This window comes from Callospermophilus lateralis, chromosome 3 (assembly GCF_048772815.1).
Source record: "Callospermophilus lateralis isolate mCalLat2 chromosome 3, mCalLat2.hap1, whole genome shotgun sequence".
Taxonomy (NCBI): domain Eukaryota; kingdom Metazoa; phylum Chordata; class Mammalia; order Rodentia; family Sciuridae; genus Callospermophilus; species Callospermophilus lateralis.
Genome location: NC_135307.1, coordinates 7,039,727 through 7,058,475, shown reverse-complemented (window position 1 = coordinate 7,058,475; position 18,749 = coordinate 7,039,727). Strand labels below are relative to the sequence as shown.

The following is an 18,749-nucleotide window of genomic DNA, read 5'->3' as shown; positions in this document are numbered from 1 at the left end:
AGGTGAGTCTTATGACATTAGTTGTATCTCAAGTAGGGAAAATAGAGTACATTTGCTCACAAGGTGGGCTGAGCAGGGCCTGCTGTCCTCTGGAGGCTGAATGTCAAGTGCCTGGGCAGTTGCTGAGTTCTGTTGGTGACCAAGTGTGAGCAGGGCAGAACAACCTGACCACTGATCACAAATTCTGTGAACAAAGTCTGGAAGTGGGCCTACCCTAACCCAGTAATCTGTGGGATGGGAAGGCAGAACTGCCTATTTATTGATGTTATCTGCTGGAATTTATGGTCCGAGGCAGGGACACTCTATTCCTTGAACCCTCTGTTAGTTTCTCTTTTGATAGTAGTTACAAGCAGGCTGGTACAATAGGAGGAAGAAGGCTCATAATTTCAGGAAGCCTACTGTTTATTGCAGGGACATGCTGTACTTGGACATAGGAATTTTTTGTTTACATAGCTTACAGCAAGTAATCTGGCACGATCTTATCTGCAATGAACTTGACCTTCATCTTATGAGGTTTATAGTCTAGAAATGAAAACTAAGGGTCTGAGAATGAAAAGATGGATGTGACCCCATAGTGATTTACTGATAAGACAGAAGAAGGTGGATGGACCCCAGTCTCCTGACAGCTGGGTCACTTTGCCTACAACACCGGGAAGTTCCAGAGAAGAGTCACCTCACGATTTAGTGAAGTAAAAGAGGAAGGGCAAGAGAGCCTGTGGCGAAAAGCCACTGACCTGTGTGAGAAGAAGATGCCTCTGCGCAGGAAGCGGTGAGGTCTTTGGCCGGTGGCTCTCTCTATTCGGTTTATCAGCTCTTTGTCAATTTTACTGCTTCCAAATTGAACTGGAAAAAAATTGGAAAGAAGAGAGATGACTTTCTTAGGTGGGAGGAAGTTTGCAGACCAGATATCACTGAAATGAAAGGGAAATACTAGTGATTCTTGCATGACCTCAATGACCCCAAACCTCTTTAGGACTCTGCTGCAGTCCTTTGGCTCGACACACAGGAAAAGAGCCTCAGTATTAAAACAACAGCTGAGATCACAATTAGCTAAACAGGGAACAAATTCAGAACAAAATGCTCCTTGACCAAGACTGGATTCTGATATTCGGAATGCAGTCTAGCTAGCAATTTATGACAACTGCACAGACGTGCACACACACATACCCCCCCCCACCACCACAGAGCTGATGACAAGGTACAATATTCATCTACAGCTACGACTTTCCATATTCCTTAATCCTTGAACTGAATTAATGGCTGTCCTCCTGGGAACTTCCTCTCATTGATGGTCTACACTTACAACATGGAGAATGGCTTTGACTTAGATAAAAACATGGTAGTTGTTACTTCTTTGACAATTATTGATCTCAGAGCAAGGACCTCTCATGGAATGTGCAGAAAGACCCTAGAGGAAGGGTGTGGTAGTGGGCACATGCCACCTGTGAGAGGCATCCATCCTAACTTCAGCTCCATAATCAACACGACTGGAGGTGAGACTTCAGGAGCCTCTGACTCCATGCACATGAGAACAGTTTAAATGACGGCAAAGATGTCCACTTTGGTAGCCCTTTCCCAAGCACTAAACTGCTTAAAAAAAAAAAAAAAGAAAAAAAATAAAAAATCTCATAAGCTATCTACTATAGGTTATTATTTTGAAACAAGTGTTATACTGTTATTTTATTTTAAAATAGTCTTTTGGGAGTATAATGCACAAAGGATTCTTTCTAGGATCTATTTTTCATTGGTGTTGAAGTTGCACTGTACTTAAGATTCATTTTAAATTTAAAAATATTATATATTTCCAAAGAAAATAAATATGTTAAAGAAATACCTGCACTTCTGTATACTGCTGCATTATTTGCAGTAGCCAAGACATGAAATCAACTTGTATATCCACAAAGAGATGAAAGGATAAAGAAAATGTGGATATACACACGGTACTACTAAGCCATAAAAAGGATGAATCCTGTCATTTGTAACAACACAGATAGATGTACAAAGTAGAAGAGTGGTTACCAGAGGATGGAGAGGGCTGGTCAATGAGGACAGAGTCACATTGGGATGGCGGGAGATGTTCAGTTTTTTGCACAGTAGGGGGACACAGTTAACCATAATGTACTATATATTTCAAAATAGCTAGAAGATTTTGATTTTGAATGTTATCTCCACAAAGAAATGATAAACGTCTGAGGTGAAGAATGATAATTATCTGATCTGATCATTACATTATATACACATATATATGGAAGATCACACTGCATCTCATAAATATGTACAACTATTACATTTCAACTAAAAATAAAAATTTAAAAATGCTTGTAAATATCATATAAATTCACAAACACTAAAGTGGATTCACTTCTAAAAAGCTGAGGCTATTCTTGGGGAAAGATAGCAGCAGGCGTACCAATGAGCTTGTCATAGTCAATGCCTTTTGCACTGCTTGTCCGTACTGTCCACGGGTCCACAAAATCCTCGCTGGCTTCTGTGGCATCTGGGCCACTATTACTCCCAGGTGTTGCGTTCCTAGGGGGGCAGTCAGCTTTGTAATCCTCGCCCATGGCAGCTTTGTAGCTCATCTTCAATGCTAATAACATTTTTACTGCAGAATCAATTTCATCCTAAGAAAAGAAATGAAGATGAAAGGTAAAAATATTAACAACGGCCAGGCACTGTGGCACACACTTGCAATCTGGGGCAGAAGGATGGCAAGTTCCTGGCCAGCCCGGAACTTATTAAGACCCTATCTCAAGGGGCTGGGGATGTGGCTCAAGCGGTAGCGTGCTCGCCTGGCATGCGTGCGTCCGGGGTTCAATCCTCAGCACCACATACAAACAAAGATGTTGTGTCCGCCGAAAACTGAAAAATAAATATTAAAATTCTCTCTCTCTTAAAAAAAAAAAAGAAAAAAAAAAAAAAAAGGACCCTATCTCAAAATAAAAATAAAAAAGGGCTGGGGATGCTCAGTGATAAAGCATCCCTGGGTTCAGCCCCCAGAACAAATAAACAAAGATAAACAAATGGCTGAGTCTGCAGAACATCTGTCATGTGGCTGGCACTTTCACATCATTACTCTGTATGGTCCCACAGCAGCCCTGTGAGGTGGGCATCACTGTGACTGTCCTCCTGTCTCAGAGGTGAAGGAGCACACCCCTGGACATGCAGGAAGCTATGGGCTCAAATGCACTTCACTCTTCTCTGTTGTCCTCGTGCCGGGGACCACTGCCAAGAACATCCAGGGCAGCAGCAGTATCAAGCACACTCTGTGGTCACTACAAAGCCTCAGACTTCTTAAGCACTCTAATGCCAGAGAATAGCTCCTGAAACGGCTGCTGACTCCCAGAGTCCCACTTGGGCACAGCTCACTTCCCTCATAGGTGCGATGAGTATTCACGAGGTGTAACCAATGACACCACTAGAGAGAGGAAGAGCAACTCAGGTACACATCCTGAAGACGGATGAGGGTGACAGAGGTACTCCAGGGGGTTCTCTGGGAAACAGTTACTCCACTAGCTATTTTTTTTTTTGTAGTTGTAGATGGACAGAATACCTTTTATTTTTTTGTGGTGCTGAGGATCGAACCCACGAACCTAGTGCCTCACCCAACTAGGCAAGCACTTTGCCACTGAGCTACAACCCTAGCCCTCCACTAGCTTTTGTAGTCTCAGCAATTATCCTGTGTTTGTATATTTACTGTTTAAAAATGAATGTTAAAAAAGCAATGTAAAATGTATCCTTGGGTACCTTGGAAATCTATTAAAGACTCTTCTCTTCTAGAAGTCCACACTGGCCACCCCAGGGGGCCTGGTATTTAAAAGTACAGGCCTAATTAAGCCAATTAGTCATGCCATGCCTAAAGCTCTAGTCCAGTAATTGGCCTAGTTGGATTAGATCACAAGCAGAGAATATTCATAGTCCAATTTGCCTGCCAAGGGAAATACCAACATTTCCACTGAGAGTTCACACAGAATGTACTATAAACTGAGCTACCAGTAGAGGACCACCATGGTGCCAACCTCGTTCAGAGAGCTCTTCCCTCAGGCACAGCACCTTGGCCACAGAGGACCATTACTCTGGGGTAATCTGTGCTTCATAACATTATTTGGAATTCATAACATATTTTGAAACTCATCAAAATAGTCCCATAGACACGAATCATATAAGAGAGAAGATATTTGTCCAGGTTAGGTGGGCAAGCATGTTCTACTCATTTCATTTCTGCTATGCCTATGTTTGCAATAAAATAAATGTTTAGCAAGTCTAATCTATTGAATCATCTATGGGAAGACTTGCCTTCTTTGAAGTCCACTGAAATCAATACTTTTTGTCACTGGTTGTGTTGACAGTTCATACTCTATCTGGTCTTATTCTGCTTTGCAGAAGGCTCTACAAAGGTGAAACATTTAACCCACGTCCTTGCTTAAGGATTGTCTGTAACCTGGAAGGGAACTGAATAGATAGGAGAATTGTCTGGTTTTTAATTTATTTTTTAATATTTATTTTTTTAGGTATAGATGGACACAACACAATACCTTTACTTTTATGTGGTGCTGAGGATCAAACCCGGGTCCCACCTATGCAAGGGGAGCGCTCTACTGCTAAGCCACAATCCCAGCCCTGAATTGACTCTTTTTAATCTAACATGGACCAGGACACTGAAACAGAACGTAAACACTGCTGTTCTGAAGAGATGCAAAACGATATACCATCCTACTTTATTTTTTAGGTCAGGCACAGGCAGAGCCATCAGGGGTGGCAGGAATTAGGGTGGAGGTGAGGGAGGGAGGGTGGCTTCTAGGTGCTACTCTGCTGGCTCTTCATTTGGGTGCTGGTGACACAGGTGGGTCATTTTGTGACAATTCAGTAAGCTACCTGTTTAAGATGGCCATACTTTTCTGTAGGAATGGCTTATCACCCCTTATGAGACAAAGTAATTTCTTTAGCCCTTTGAAACTGTACAAACCCTCTGCCACTGTCTCCCCTCAAAGCCCCCAGGTTCTGACTCATCTGTTTCTTAGGATATTCCTGCCTTAGTGAGTTGTTGCTGATACAGGTTTTATGGCAAAGAACCTGAAGCACCACAGTCCTTAAGTACTGTCACTCTCAATGTGGCTTGAAAAGTTCGCTAGAAGTGAATTTTTAAGACACCAGGTGCTTCTATTATAAACACATTTCAAGGTCTGATACAAACTGACTTCTGAATTTTTCATGGTTTTATTTGTTTCATGGTGTACCTCTGATCTTGCTAGTGTGTGTCCATGGACTGCAGGGAAAAAAAAAAAACACTTTGGAAGAAAATCAGCAGGGAGGAATATAAGAAGTGTGATGTTTAGATTGGTGGTGGGTGTGGGGGCACAGCTAAAAGAATTGAAAATATTTGTCTGGCAGCAGGAAATGGAGACAGGCAGTGTGGGGAGGGGTGGGGTACAGCTAGTCCTCCATATCTGTGGGTTCTGTATCATCAGATTTAACCAAACTTGCACTGAAAATAATTAAAAAAAGGAAAAAAATCTGTACTTATACTAAACATGGACAGACTTTTTTTTTCCTTGTTATTATCTCCTAAATACTGTAACAACTATCTATATAGAATTTACATTGTATTAATTAACCTAGAGATGACTGAAAGTAACGGGAAGATGTATGTAGGTTATATGCAAACACTATGTGATCTTGTAAAATAGACTTAGGCATGTGTGGATTTCGGTATTTTTTGGGGGGTCCTGGGACCCCTCAACAAAGTCACTTACTTTTGATGCCTTTTCAGCTTTGAGGGTCCTCACAAGCTCGCCTTGAGCAGCTATGCTATTGAACAGGTCCAGTGGAGAGGCACAGGGCTCCCCGTTGGGCACGTCTGCCATCTTCTAGGATTGAGGTTCAGAGCTGGCCAGCGGGGGTCAGAGGACTCCAGCAGTGGAGACAACACTGTGGAGAAAAGAGTTGGAGGTGGGGAAAGAGATTCATAGAGTGCAATTGATTTTCCTTTCCTGTATCATCTTCTTTCAGAAAAAAAAGTGTGAGTTATTAACAAAGCAAATGGATAACATAAATAAAAAATGTAAACACAAATTTGGGGCCAGAAAAATGAGGATAAGAGGAAGAATAAACAATAAAGCAAAGGACTTGAAGACCAAGTTGCCTTAGAACAAGGAGGGGCTTGCATTTCCTCTGGGAACATTCACCAATGTGCTTTAGAAAACCCAAGTTCACTAGAGCTAAAAACTGCTTTGTTCTTTATCTTAATTGCTTGGGTAAAGAATTCTCAGGCCTTTGCCACCACACCCAACAAATTGCCTCTGAGCAAATGGCTTCCACTGCTGGCCAGATGCTGTGTTCTCAGACACAGTGAGTTCTTAGACACAGGGGCCTTATCTGATCTGAGTACTATATATAGCTTGACTATTCCTCATGCTGCCTTACTTAACTGCAAACCTCTGAAGAAGGTGTTTCTAAAATTTATTTATTTATTTTGTGGCACTAGTGATTCAACTGAGGGTTCTTGCCACATCCCCAGACTTTTTTAACTTTTTTAAACTTTGAGACCAGGCCTTGCCAAGTTGTTCAGGTTGGCCTCAAACATCTTGCGCCTCTGCATCCTCAGTAACTGGAATTATAGGCGTAGCCACCACACTCAGCTACCTGTGCCTTCTCTTAATTATTATTTTCTATTAACCTTGAAAAACCCAAGCCCTTTCTTGGGTTAGTCACTTGCCCTGTCTCAGTGTCAGTTTCCTCATCTATAAAATGGCACTGCCAGGAACCTTTTCACCACCTCAAGAGCTGTTAAAAGGACAAAATAAGAATTAAAGAAAGATCAGTAGAGGAGAGGGAGGGGAGCAAGGGGAAGGAGAAGGGGGTAAGTGCTGGGATTGAATTAAGGCAAATTATATTCCAAGCTTTTGTGATTATTTAAAAATGTATCCAAATGATATAAATAAAAGGAATTAAATATTTGTTTATAAGGTGTGTAGATTTTATCTAAGCCAGTAAGTCAGTGAAACTGTAATATTGAAAGAGGGAAGAGATAGCAGCATCCTTTCCCCTTGCTGGGAACCACCTTGATTTCCAGGAAGGAAAGTTAGGTGAGACAATTGACTTAGATAACAAAGTTTAGGAGGCCTGTGACAAGAGATGGAATATGGAAGAAACTTCTATTTACTGCAGAGAGCAGGATAAACTCAGGTTCTCACTGGCTATCAGTAAGCTGACCAAATTACTCAGTCTTGAGCTCTTTCAGGGGGTCTTTGTCAGTATCAAACAACAATGAAAATAACAAAACCACAAATGATACTGCACATTATCCAGAATTCTTCTACTCTCAAAGGTGGATGTGAGTGTGCAAGCTCTCTACTAGCAGACAGCCTTGGAATAGTCAGAAAAACTCGGTTCTGACACCAGGGGGTGAGCCAGATCTGATGCCAAAGCCATGGTGACTATGGGCTCTCAGAACCCCAGCTGTCTCCCTGGTCACTGCTTAGTATCTTTCCAATTTAAACTTCAGTTTTTGGCAGGCTTTCCTGACCCTTGTGTTTCTGTGACCAAGAGGGTCACTCCACCCTCTGAGACCCCTAAGCATTCCCTTCAGAGATTCATCAAACATGTACACTGCAGTTTAGCTCTTCATGCCTTCTTCAGTAGACAGGGCTAGGGATGTGACTCAAGTGGTAGTGCGCTCGCCTGGCATGCACGGGGCGCTGGGTTCGATACTCAGCACCACATACAAATAAAATAAAAGATGAAAACTAGTCCACTGAAAACTAAAAAATAAATATTATAAAAAAATTCTCTCTCTCTTAATCTAATGTCTGTCTACCATCGTCACTCTTCTCTACATTTTCCTTTGGCTAACTCCATCCTTCCAAAAATGTGGTACCCTGCATGAATAGCAACAAGCAGTGGAGTAATGTTCTGAAGTCTTTAAGTAAGACCCAAATCAAATATAGATCAATTCCTAGCTTGCCAATTCTCCCAGAACCTCCAGGGAGAACTCCAAAGTAGTGGGTGCCCTAGGCATCAGGATCGCCCTAATCCCAGAGCCACCCTATTCCCTGCCCAATTCCTGGAGGATCTGCCCTAATCCCGAAGCAGGGTCACCTTTCAACCATTCCCTCTAGCAAAATGCCAGGCGTCATTCCACTAAACTGTGGCTCTCAACATGTGGGAGTCACCCACACTACTTAAATCCTCTTCCAAAGAAGTTATATATTATGCAACTTCTTTATTTTTTGGTACTAGGGATTGAACCCAGGGTGTGTAACCACTAAGCCACATCTCCACCCCTTTTTAAATATTTTTATTTAGAGACAGGGTTTCACTAAGTTGCTTAGAGCCTGACTAAATTGCTGAGGCTGTCTCTGAACTCGCAATTCTCCTGCCTCAGCCTCCTGAGCTGCCAGGATTCCAGGCATGCACCCAGCATGATGCAACTTCTTGAGTGAGCCTTCCAGAAATGATCAAAGATGAGGAGAACAGAACTACCATCTTCCTCATTTCATGCATTCATCCATTTGTCCTATTATTGTTTAAGCAGCTTCGTCCCCCACTTACCTACTCAACACCTTTCTATATTTCTTTGTTAGCTAACTTATGAACCTCTGAAATTACATCAAAGTTCCCATGCACTGGGATGAGATTTTAGGCAGGGTATCCAGGCTTCACTATTTTTTCAAAGGGGTCTGAGATGCTGAAAAGTTAAGGATCATTGCCTTACATGTTTACCACATAAGCTGCAAATACAGAGTTGAGTTTTTGTTAAGGAAAGCCTACTTATTTCATCTATTTAACTAACACTATAATCTGGAAGAAAGAGGTGCTGAAGTTACAACCATGAAGTAAACTGTTATCCCCTCTTAAACAAAAATACTGGGGAGTGTAAAAAGCAAAACAGCCTTTCCACAGCAGACCTTCAGAGAGAAAACACCTAATTCCCCCCTTTCAAGAACTTCATCTTATGCTCATTTTGTTCTCGATGGGCATAACAGGAACATAAAGAATGTGGACACAATACTGGGATAAGAAACAGAAATAATAATGCCCTGGGCTGTACTGAAATCATCACAGATAAAAATATACAAATTCTTTGGTGTGGGGAAGGATAGCATTAAGGCAGCCAATTCTGAAGCAGTTGGGAAGAACAGGTAACCCAGAAAAGTTTCTGGATGCCTGGAATACGACAGAGGAGGGATGATGGCTTCAGAGTGTGGGTATTAATGGTTTTGGACTGGCAAGTTCCCAGAGGACAAGAAACGGCTTCCTTAGGGTAAGCAGTTCTTTACACCCCAAACTCTGGATTAAGTTCCATTAACACAAAAAGGAAAGATTATTTTTTCTCCTCCAAATAATAAAATGAACATTGTCTTAAAAGGAAAGAAGATATTAAAATATCTGAAATCAGGTATTAGGTACTTTGGACATCACAAGAATGCTAATATGCTCAGATGCTGTTTAAGGAGGCCATGCCAGGAAGACATATGGCAGCCAACAAGAAGGTGATGAAGGCAGGCTGTGAATCCAAGCAGCAAGTGTTCATCCACCATCTTTATTCTCTGTGGAAGCGGGAACCTCCTGAACTTTGGGTCAGTGGGATGAAATCAAAAGCACAATGCCCTAATCCTGAGAGACACAATCTCTTATCCTCTAAACTGAGGTTTCCTGTACTTTGGTACAAGGCTGGTTAAAACACTAAGAAAAACAAACCCCCAACCTAGCAAAGATGTTCATACATACCCAGGCTGTGGGACAAACTGCAGAGGTGGCCACCGGTCACACCAGGCAGTCCAGCAGCGGAGAATGCCCTGCTGAGACACACAGAGAGGGTCTTTAATACTCTTCAATCTTTTCTTTCAGTTTCCTTTTTAGAAAAGGTACTTTTCGTTCCTGTTTGGTCACCCCACCCCTTCAGCTATGTACACTTAGGAGTTTCTTATAAACCACCCATTTTCTCAGAAACACTTTAGCCTCTCGACCAACCTCCTTGATGAGCCTGCCCAATGAGGGGCGGGCTGGCCGCTGGTGTGTGTGATGGGGGGGGAGGGGAACTGAGACAGATGAAACCCTTAGAGAACCCAGAGTTCTATATACCTTTACTCATTGCATCAGCCACCCCCCGCCGGGGCTGGTAGCCACATCACTTCCCCACCCTCTTCCTGTTCCCCACCCTAGGCATCTGTAAATTCCCTGCGGCTATTGTGCACGGAGGCGCCGCAGTGGGACGTCCTGAGTGCGGAGGTCGGGAGAGTGCCGGGTTTCACTCCCTGCTCGGGCATCTTCTGGCTGTGAAACCTGGGGGCAAGTCACGTTACTTCCCTGCTCCTCCCTCAGTGTCCACGTCTGTGAAATGGGCACAAAGGAGCCTCCAGACCCTACCGTGCAGGGGACCAAGGCGACACGACAGGCACTAAAGGACGAGAGACCTTCTGGGACAGGGCGGGAGGGAGACCATGAGGGTCGGCTGCGCCCAGGGATATAGGGTGGGGTGATCGCGGCCGCCTCCGCGCCCTTCGAAGCGCAGGCCGGGCTTCGAGGAAGGTGACCCGGCGCGCAGGCTACCTCAGAGGGCAGGTCCCCGGGTGCCGCCCGCGTCCTAAGGCTCCAACACCCCGATCTCCCCGCCTTTACTCACTCGGCCCAGCCGGGCCCGTCAGCGCAACCGGCTCAACCACGGGTGGTTTCCTGTGCGTCCGTGGAAACGAAGTCCGGCCGGAATAACTTCCGGATCCGGTGCACCGTCATTGGCTGCTCCTTGGGGGGGCGTGGCGGATCCCGCCTCCGATTGGCTGGCGGCCCCGGCGTCGCGGCGGAACGCGACTGGGCGGCGCGGTGCAGGCCGGACAGCCTCGGGGAATATCCAGCGCTTCCGGTGCGTGTGGTGAGCCGCGGGCCCCGGGAGGGAGGTTTCTGGGACCGGGCGGCGCTCGGAGCGCTCTCCATCCCACTGCGCGGGTCTTTCATAGTCGTTCGCCTTCCTTTCATTTCCTGTTCCTTCCGAAAGGGCTGTGCTCGGTACTCCCGTTACCCCTTAGGAGTCACAGCGCGGCTAACTCCTATTCATCCTTCAAGACCCATCTTTGGTGGTGTGTTGTTCGTTGGTTTGGTCGGTCTGTGGCTGCGGGATGGGACCCGTGTTTTCTGTTTAACATATGCCCACACCAGACCCAAAGCAGGGCTTGACAGAGTAGGTCGTCAGGAAATGTCTGTTGAATTGAAAACATCCTATTTCGTTTGCTCCCTTTTGCCCTCTCCCATCAGGTTGCCTTCCGCAGATATTTCTAATCTCTTGAAACAGTGGATAGAACCCACAGAGGGTCCTGTCCGCACGAGAAAGGGCCTCTTTTCTCCTGGGCTGGCGCCTTTTGTTCCGTCTGGTTGTCTTCCTCTTGATTGAATCACTCATCATTTTTCTTCCCTTTTTCTTTCATCTTAGAAACAAAAGGCAGCAGACACTTCCTGAGTCGACTGTTGTTCCCATTCGCTCCTACCCTCCGTTTTGGTCTGTTCTCCTTGAATTTTCCCCGATTCTCACCCCTGGAGTTGGTTGGTTCTGTTGCTTCAGCTGGCGCATCACCTCTGCTCTCCTGCCTCCTTGAGGACGATACCCAGATGGCTTCTGTCTAAGGCCTTCTTCAGCCTCCCTAAGAAACTGCAGTACCCCCAGTTCCTTTTTTGTAATTTTCTCCTTTTGATGTCTCAGTACCTGCTTCCTGTGGCTAACTCGACTTGGGGTGTCTTTCCCCACTGGCTTGTGAGTGTGGTGAGCACCGAATATCCTTTACTGTTTTGCTTAGTGCTGGTGTTCCAAGCACTCAGTGTTTGTTGAGTGGTGAGTGGAATGTGGAGGGAGCAGAGAGTGTCAGGAGCCCTGTTGTCTATGGGTATTCATCCCAGCCTTTCTGCCTTGCCTTTTTTGGGAGTGAAGCTGATGGGCCTCCCTGCTCCCTGATCTTCCTCCTTAGGCCTGTCCTGTGAGCTGACCACTGTGGGTGGGGCAGGTGGGAAATCATCCTTCAGGTTGAGCACAAGCTCCCTGGTGGTGGGAGCGAGGTGGATTCTCTTTGGCCTTAAGGACCTGTGATGGGTGGCTCTTGGATGCAGTGGAGGAGGCTGGCCTTGGGACCTGGTCAGATGTTTTACAGATCACATCACTTGTAGAGCATGGTTCCTTGAGTTTAGAAATAGTCTTTCATATTATGTTCAATTCAGTTTGAGAAGGGCTGGCCAGTTTAGAAGCTCTGGGTGTGGATGTTGTTACTTGCCTGAGGCTGTGGGTGGGGAAGGCTGGCCTGAGACGTGAATATGACCTGACCTGGCAGTGGAGCCATCTGGTGAATGGGGCCATTTGGGGGAAAGGTGTCCAGGGGGAGAGGTGGGTGACAGGCTGTCTGGAATGAGGTAGCAAAGGCCTTGGAGGGAGCCTCATGCTGGCCTTACTCCACATGTGGAGAGCCACAGGATTCCCTTCTACCCCACTGTGCTGAGGATTGACCCAGGACCTTGTATATGCTAGGCAAGTGGTGTACCACTAAGCCACATCTACAGCCCTGTCACAGGTTGGTTGGTTTTTTAATTTTTTTTTTTTTTGGCGGGTAAACCAGGGATTGAACCGGGGTATTCAACCACCCGTAGTCCTTTTTAATGTTTTATTTTGATAAAAAGTCTTGCTAAGTCACTTAGGGCCTTGCTAAGTTGTTGAGGCTGGTTTTGAACTTTTAGTCCTCCACCTCAGCCTCCCAGTCTCGTGCGTATGGTGAGAGGCACAGGGATTACAGGTGTGGGCTCTGGTGCAAGGAATTACAGGTGTGGGCTCTGGTGCCATGCTCCACAGGGTGTACTGAAGTATAGTCCTTATCTGTCTTGAATTTTGAAAGCAGTCGATTACCTGGGCTCTCAGAGCTGCTAGATCATGCCCTCTGCTGGCCGAGTTGTGCCTATTATTCTTGTTTTCTTCCTGCTTCTGCTTCTTGCCATTAACAGAGTTAATATAATGGACTCCAAACCAAAGCACTTCTTTCTGGGAACTAGTTGGTAATGATGGTTCAGAATTTCAGGAACAATTACTTATTTATTTGATTGATGGATTGATTTTTTTTTTTTTTTTTTTGCTATACTGGGGATTGAACCTAGTGGCACTCTACTACTGAGCTATATTTCCAGTCCTGTTTATTTTTTTATTTTGAGACAGGGCCCCACTCTGTTTCCCAGGTTGGCCTCAAACTTGTGATCCTCCTGCCTCAGCCTCCTTGTAGCATGAGCCACCAACTTGGCAGGAAGGAATTTTTTTTTTTTTTTGATGGTGCTGGGATTGAACCCAGGGCCTTGTGAATGCTAGGCAAGCACTCTTCCAACTGAGCTATATCCCCAGCCCCAGGAAGAATTAAAAATTTTTTTAAAAAAATGTTGATGAACCTTTATTTTATTCATTTATTTATATGCGGTGCAGAGAATTGAACCCAGTGCCTCACACATGGTAGGGAAGTGCTCCACCACTGAACCCACAGCCCAGCCTGGAATTGTTTTTTAAATATATATATTTTTAAATTGTAGATGGACCCAATACCTTACATCATGTATTTTTATGTGGTGCTGAAGATTGAACCCAGTGCCTCTCACATGCTAGGCAAGTGCTTCACCACTGAGCTACAGCTGCAACCCAAGAATTTTTTTTTTTTTTTAAAGAGGAAATCCTCTGCTGTGTGACTCTGTGCATTTGGCTTGAAATGGGTAGATTTGGGTTATTTCAGAACTTCTCCCACCACTATTGGGTAGATTGACTCCTTAGGACCTTAGCCTAGTGTTGTGGAGTTATGACTGGCTTCTCGCTGGGCGGAGGAAAAACAGGGAAGAGCTTCTGCCTGTGGGGGGGGGGGGGGACGAGGATGGTGATGTGGCTTTCCACCTGGGGATTCTGGGCCTCCTTCCACTTCAGTGTTTCAGACCTTGCCTCATTCCTGTTGGTGAGTATTTTTCTCATTTGTTGCTAATGAACAGTGCTGAGACGTTTTCAGACATATGCCACTGTGGATGTGAACATTTAGAAAATGTAGGCTGGTGTTTGTGTGGGCTAGAGTTCTAAAGTGGGCTGGGTCATTGAGGTGGAAACCATGTGTTGTATTCATGCCGTCCACTCTGACCCCACAGTCGACCACTCAAGTCTCTCAGACATGTGTTTCCATTGGTCAGGCCTTTTTTTAAAAAAAATATTTATTTTTTAGTTATAAGTGGACACAATGTCTTTACTTTGCTTTATATGATGCTGAGGATCAACCCAGTGCCTCAGGCAGGCTAGGTGAGTGCTCTGCCTCTGAGCCACAACCTGAGCCCTGGTCAGGCCTTTTATGTAAAAGTTTTCATTTTCTTTATGTAGGCCTTGAGTTCTTTTGGTGGGTTTATTTCCAGAGATTCTAATTCTTATTTACTTATTTATTTATTGATACCAGGGGTTGAACCCAGGGATTCTTAACCACTGAGCCCCATCACTACCCCACCTTTTTTTTTAAAAAAATATTTATTTTTTAGATGTAGATGGATGTAACACAATGCCTTTATGTTTATGTGGGTGCTAAGGATCGAACCCAGGTCCCTCCCGTGCTAGGCGAGTGCTCTACCACTGAGCCACAATCCCAGCCCCAAACCACCCCTTTTTATTTAGAGACAGGGTCTCACTGAGTTGCTTAGGGCCTCGCTAAGTTGCTGAGGCTAGCTTTGAACATGCAGTGCTCCTGCCTCAACCTCCCAAGTTGCTGGGACAACAGATGTGTGCCAATATGCCCAGCCATAGTCTTAATTTTAAAATGCTATTTTTTGGGGGGTCTGGGGTTGTGGCTCAGTGGTAGAATACTCACCTAGCATGCACGAGGCACTGGGTTCGATCCTCAGCACCACATAAATGTAAAATAAAGATATTGTGTCCACCTAAAACTTAAGAATAAATATTAAAAAAAAAAATGTGGTGCTGGGGATGTAGCTCAAGTGGTAGCGTACTTGCCTGGCATGCGCGAGGCGCTGGGTTCGGTCCTCAGCACCACATACAAATAAAGATAGTTATGTCCGCTGAAGACTAAAAAATAAATATTAAAAAATTCTCCCTCTCTCCCTCTCTCTCTTAAAAAAAAAATATCATTTAGAAAATACCTTTATTTATTTTTATGTGGTGCTGAGGATAGAACCCGATGCCTCACATTGCAAGGCAGGCGCTCTACCACTGAGCTCAGCCCCAGCCCTAAAATGCCATTTTTTTAAAAAAATATTTTTAAATTGTTGATGGACACAATATCTTTATTTATTTTTATGTGCTGAGGATCGAACTCAAAGCCTCACAGTGTAAGGCAAGTGCTCTACCACTCAGCCACAACCCCTGCCCCTAAATGCCATCTTTGTACCTGTGTGTAGGAAAGCCTTATTCTGTTTGTTGTCCAATTCTTTGTGCATCATGTGGGGTTTAATCAGGGTAAACACATGTCTCCTGAAACACGTGTCCTTATGTTGCAAAGGTTCAGAACCCTTTCTTTTAGTTTTTCAAAAAGCCCTTAGTAATTACATGGGCCTTCCTTCCTTCCTTCCTTCCTTCCTTCCTTCCTTCCCTCCCTCCCTCCCTCCCTCCCTTCCTTCCTTCCTTCCTTCCTTCCTTTTTGTTGGTACTGGGATTTGAGCCATATCTCCAGCCTTTTTTGTTTTTTATTTTGAGACAGGTCCTCAGTAAGTTGCTGAGTCTGGTCCTGCCTCAGCCTCCTGAGCTGCTGGGATCACAGGTATGCACCACATGCGCAGCCCCTTTTCTGATTCTTTACTTGGTCTGGTTTTAGGTATTGTGCTGTGGCAGGACAAGAAACCAAATCTTCGATGGCTTCGCTGGTGGCATATGATGACTCTGATTCAGAGGCTGAAGCTGAACCTGCTGGAAGTGTGAATGCTCCTGGGCAGATGAAGGATGCTTCTGGTGTGGCCACATCTCCCAGGCAAGACTTTACATCAGGTATAATGGATGTGACAAACGAAGGGGCACAGGGTACAGAGTATGGTCCTTATGAAGATCCTGGGGAGCATCGTCTCCCCCTGGTTCGGCTCTGGAGAAGGGATCCAGGATCTTGCCCCAGCCAGAGGCTACGATGGCCTGTGAAGGAGCCGGAAGTCACCTTCCCCACCAGTGAGCCTTCTCGCCCCTCTTCTCTGTGGACGTGTTGTGCTCCTGCTGGCCACATGCCCCTGGCAGCTGCCCGCTTGAAGCAAGTCAGACTCTCCTGGGAGTCCCCTGAGCCATCCTTCTGTTCTCCAAACAGATCTGAAGCCACAGGCAAAAATGCCATTTCTTTTCAGAGGAAAAGATGTGAGGACTGTGTCGTACCATACACCCCAAAGAGACTGAGACAGCTGCAGGCATTCAGCACAGAAACAGGCCAGAAGAAAGATATGGAGCTGCAGAGCCCCTCTGTAGGTTGTGCTCCTTCCCCTCTCTGTGTGACCCCCAGAGTGTCCGAGTTGATTCAGCCATATTTGAACAGTCAGTGCAGAGAAACCAGAGTGCCCAGGACCGTGCTTTTCCACCTGCGTGGCCACAGGGGCCCCGTCAACAGCATTCAGTGGTGTCCTGTCCCCTCCAGGAGCCACATGCTCCTCTCCACATCTATGGACAAAACCTTCAAGGTAAGGCTGGAGTGAGCTCCTCTCAGACACTCTTGGGGACAGACTGCTGGGTTACTTGTGGGCTGGGGTGTGGCTTAATGGTCTTAGTGCTTGCCTGGTATGCATAAGGCCTTGGGGACAATGCCCAGCATGGCAAGAAACCCAAAAGAAACAAAAAAAATTCCCCCAGGGTGTTTTATTTGTTAGAGGTTGTGGTGGGCATAGGCTCCATATTCCTTGTTGGAGATTTCTGTCGTTTTCTTTGGTGCCTCCTGCCCTCTGCCCTTTTCCTTATGCTCCCTTGCCCAGGCCACCAGAGCATTCAACAGATTATGGTAGAGCCAGAAGATACACTTTTGTATTTTTCCATAATGATGCTATATTATCCGACCATTGGATTATGTCATGATTTGTTGAACCGCTTCCCTATCGTTAGACAGTGAGGAAGTTTCTAGTATTGAGTTAGGCTGCAGTAACGTGCTGCTGTATGAGTTTTGTTCACCCTCCTGGCCTGGTGCTTCCTTCTGATGGCTCCTTGGAGGAGTGTAGGGCTCCTGGCCTTTCCAAAGCGTGGCCTGTGTGCACGAACCCGCTCACCCATGCTCACCAGCACCCACTGTTAATGTTTTGATGATATATGATGATGCTTCTTTGTGCATTACCTTGAATACTAGTTAGGATAATGAGCACTCAGGTTTTTTTTTTTTTTTTTTTTTTAAATGTATTTTTTAGTTGTTGGACATAGTACCTTTATTTTATTTTAATATGGTGCTGAGGATCGGACCCAGTTCCTCACACATGCTAGGTGAGTACTCTACCACTGAGCCCTAGCCCCAGCCCCAGCACTCAGGTTTTTATAATCTAGCTTTGGGGGCAAAAAAAAGAAAAAACAAGTAGGACAAATGTTCTGTTGACGCTGGGCGTAATGGTGCAGGCTGGTGATCCCAGCTACTGGGGAAGCTGAGAAAGGCGGAGCACAAGTTCCAGGCCAGCCTAGGCAACTTGTTAAGACCTGGTCTCAAGATGAAATGAAAAGGGGGCTGGGGTACCCCTCCGTGGTAGGGCGCTTGCCTAGCACATGCCAGGCCCTGTGTTCCATCCCTAGCACCACATGCACATGTGTACACACAAGAAAGAAAAGTTCCATTGAATGAAACAACAGTGGAATTAAACATTTGTTTTCAAGAAATGCAGTATCCCTGTGTTTAATTGCAGTTTGTGATGCTAACTTATGGCTAGCAAAATAAATAAAGCAGAGGCTTGAAGAGCTCAAATTTATAGAATAGACAAAGGGAAGGCAAATACCAGTATCTGTCAAGCACCTCTTAACCAACTGCTTTTAACTGGCTGAACTGAAACCTGGAAATCACATGGCTTTGCCGTTGGAGGTTCTTGGCTTCAAATTAATTTTTGTGACGAGGAGCTGGTCTCCAGCTTACGCTGTCCTGCTGAGTCTGGTGTGTCACCTGTGAAGGGCATAATTGTGCCTGTGTTGTGATCCTGTGAGAAAAATACTTTTAAAAGCACCTGCAGCAGAGCTGGTGCCCACAAGGTGTTAGTAAATGTTGCTGTTTTTGTCTTCCTTTCCTCAGAGTTCTGGAACTAGATTATCTAAGTCCTTTTATCTGCAACTTATGTTTTGAACCTGTTTTCCTATGAGTGTTTCCTTGAGATCCTCCTGCTTCAGCCTCCTGAGTAGTGGGGTGGCAGGTGTGTGCCCAGCCTAGGAGGCACTTTCTCATGTAAAGAGAGGAGGCTGCAGAGTAATGGCGTCTTAGGGATGAGCTGAATTTGTGGGCATTGTTACTAGGCAGTTGGTCCAAGTTCTGAAGGAACTCATCTGGACTCTTCTTTGGCAGAGCGAATGGAGCCGAGCTCATGCTCTGTCTTCAGCTGGAGTCTGGGACTCTTCACTGAGGTCTGAGGTGCTTCTCCTGCCGTACTGGGTCTGTGAAAGCTGCTCAGGAGGCCCTGGGTGGTCTTAACGTGCTTGGATTGATTTGGGGTCTTGGGGTCTCTCAGCATCCCTCCCTGAGAGTCTGCTCCTAGAGGCCAACAGGCCAGGGGAACCTATTGGGAGGGTTTCTGGGGGCCCAGGTGGGTGTGCTCTGCTCTGGAAGTGCCTGGCTGTC

General features: G+C 45.4%; 2 protein-coding genes across 9 annotated transcripts in view; one reads left to right on the top strand and one right to left on the bottom strand.

Moving 5' to 3' along the window:
- Wars1 (tryptophanyl-tRNA synthetase 1) overlaps positions 1-10,698 on the bottom strand; it is a 29,035-nt gene extending 18,337 nt beyond the window's left edge. Inside the window, exons 1-5 of one of the 5 annotated variants that reach the window (XM_076849653.1) lie at positions 10,625-10,698; positions 9,730-9,797; positions 5,754-5,928; positions 2,411-2,624; positions 735-843 (exon numbers count right to left, since the gene is read on the bottom strand). In XM_076849653.1, coding sequence (XP_076705768.1) covers positions 735-843; positions 2,411-2,624; positions 5,754-5,864 — 434 coding nt within the window. In that variant the 5' untranslated portion in view covers positions 5,865-5,928; positions 9,730-9,797; positions 10,625-10,698. Of the gene's footprint in view, positions 1-734; positions 844-2,410; positions 2,625-5,753; positions 5,929-9,729; positions 9,801-9,972; positions 10,061-10,551; positions 10,571-10,624 lie in introns of those variants that run through there. The other 4 variants (XM_076849654.1, XM_077109113.1, XM_076849655.1 and 1 more) reach the window with 4 other exon arrangements.
- Positions 10,668-18,749, top strand: part of Wdr25 (WD repeat domain 25) — a 133,760-nt gene continuing 125,678 nt past the window's right edge. For 2 of the 4 annotated variants that reach the window (XM_076849649.2, XM_077109110.1), the window contains exons 1-2: positions 10,878-12,548; positions 15,801-16,638. In XM_076849649.2, coding sequence (XP_076705764.1) covers positions 12,499-12,548; positions 15,801-16,638 — 888 coding nt within the window. In that variant the 5' untranslated portion in view covers positions 10,878-12,498. The other 2 variants (XM_077109112.1, XM_077109111.1) reach the window with 2 other exon arrangements.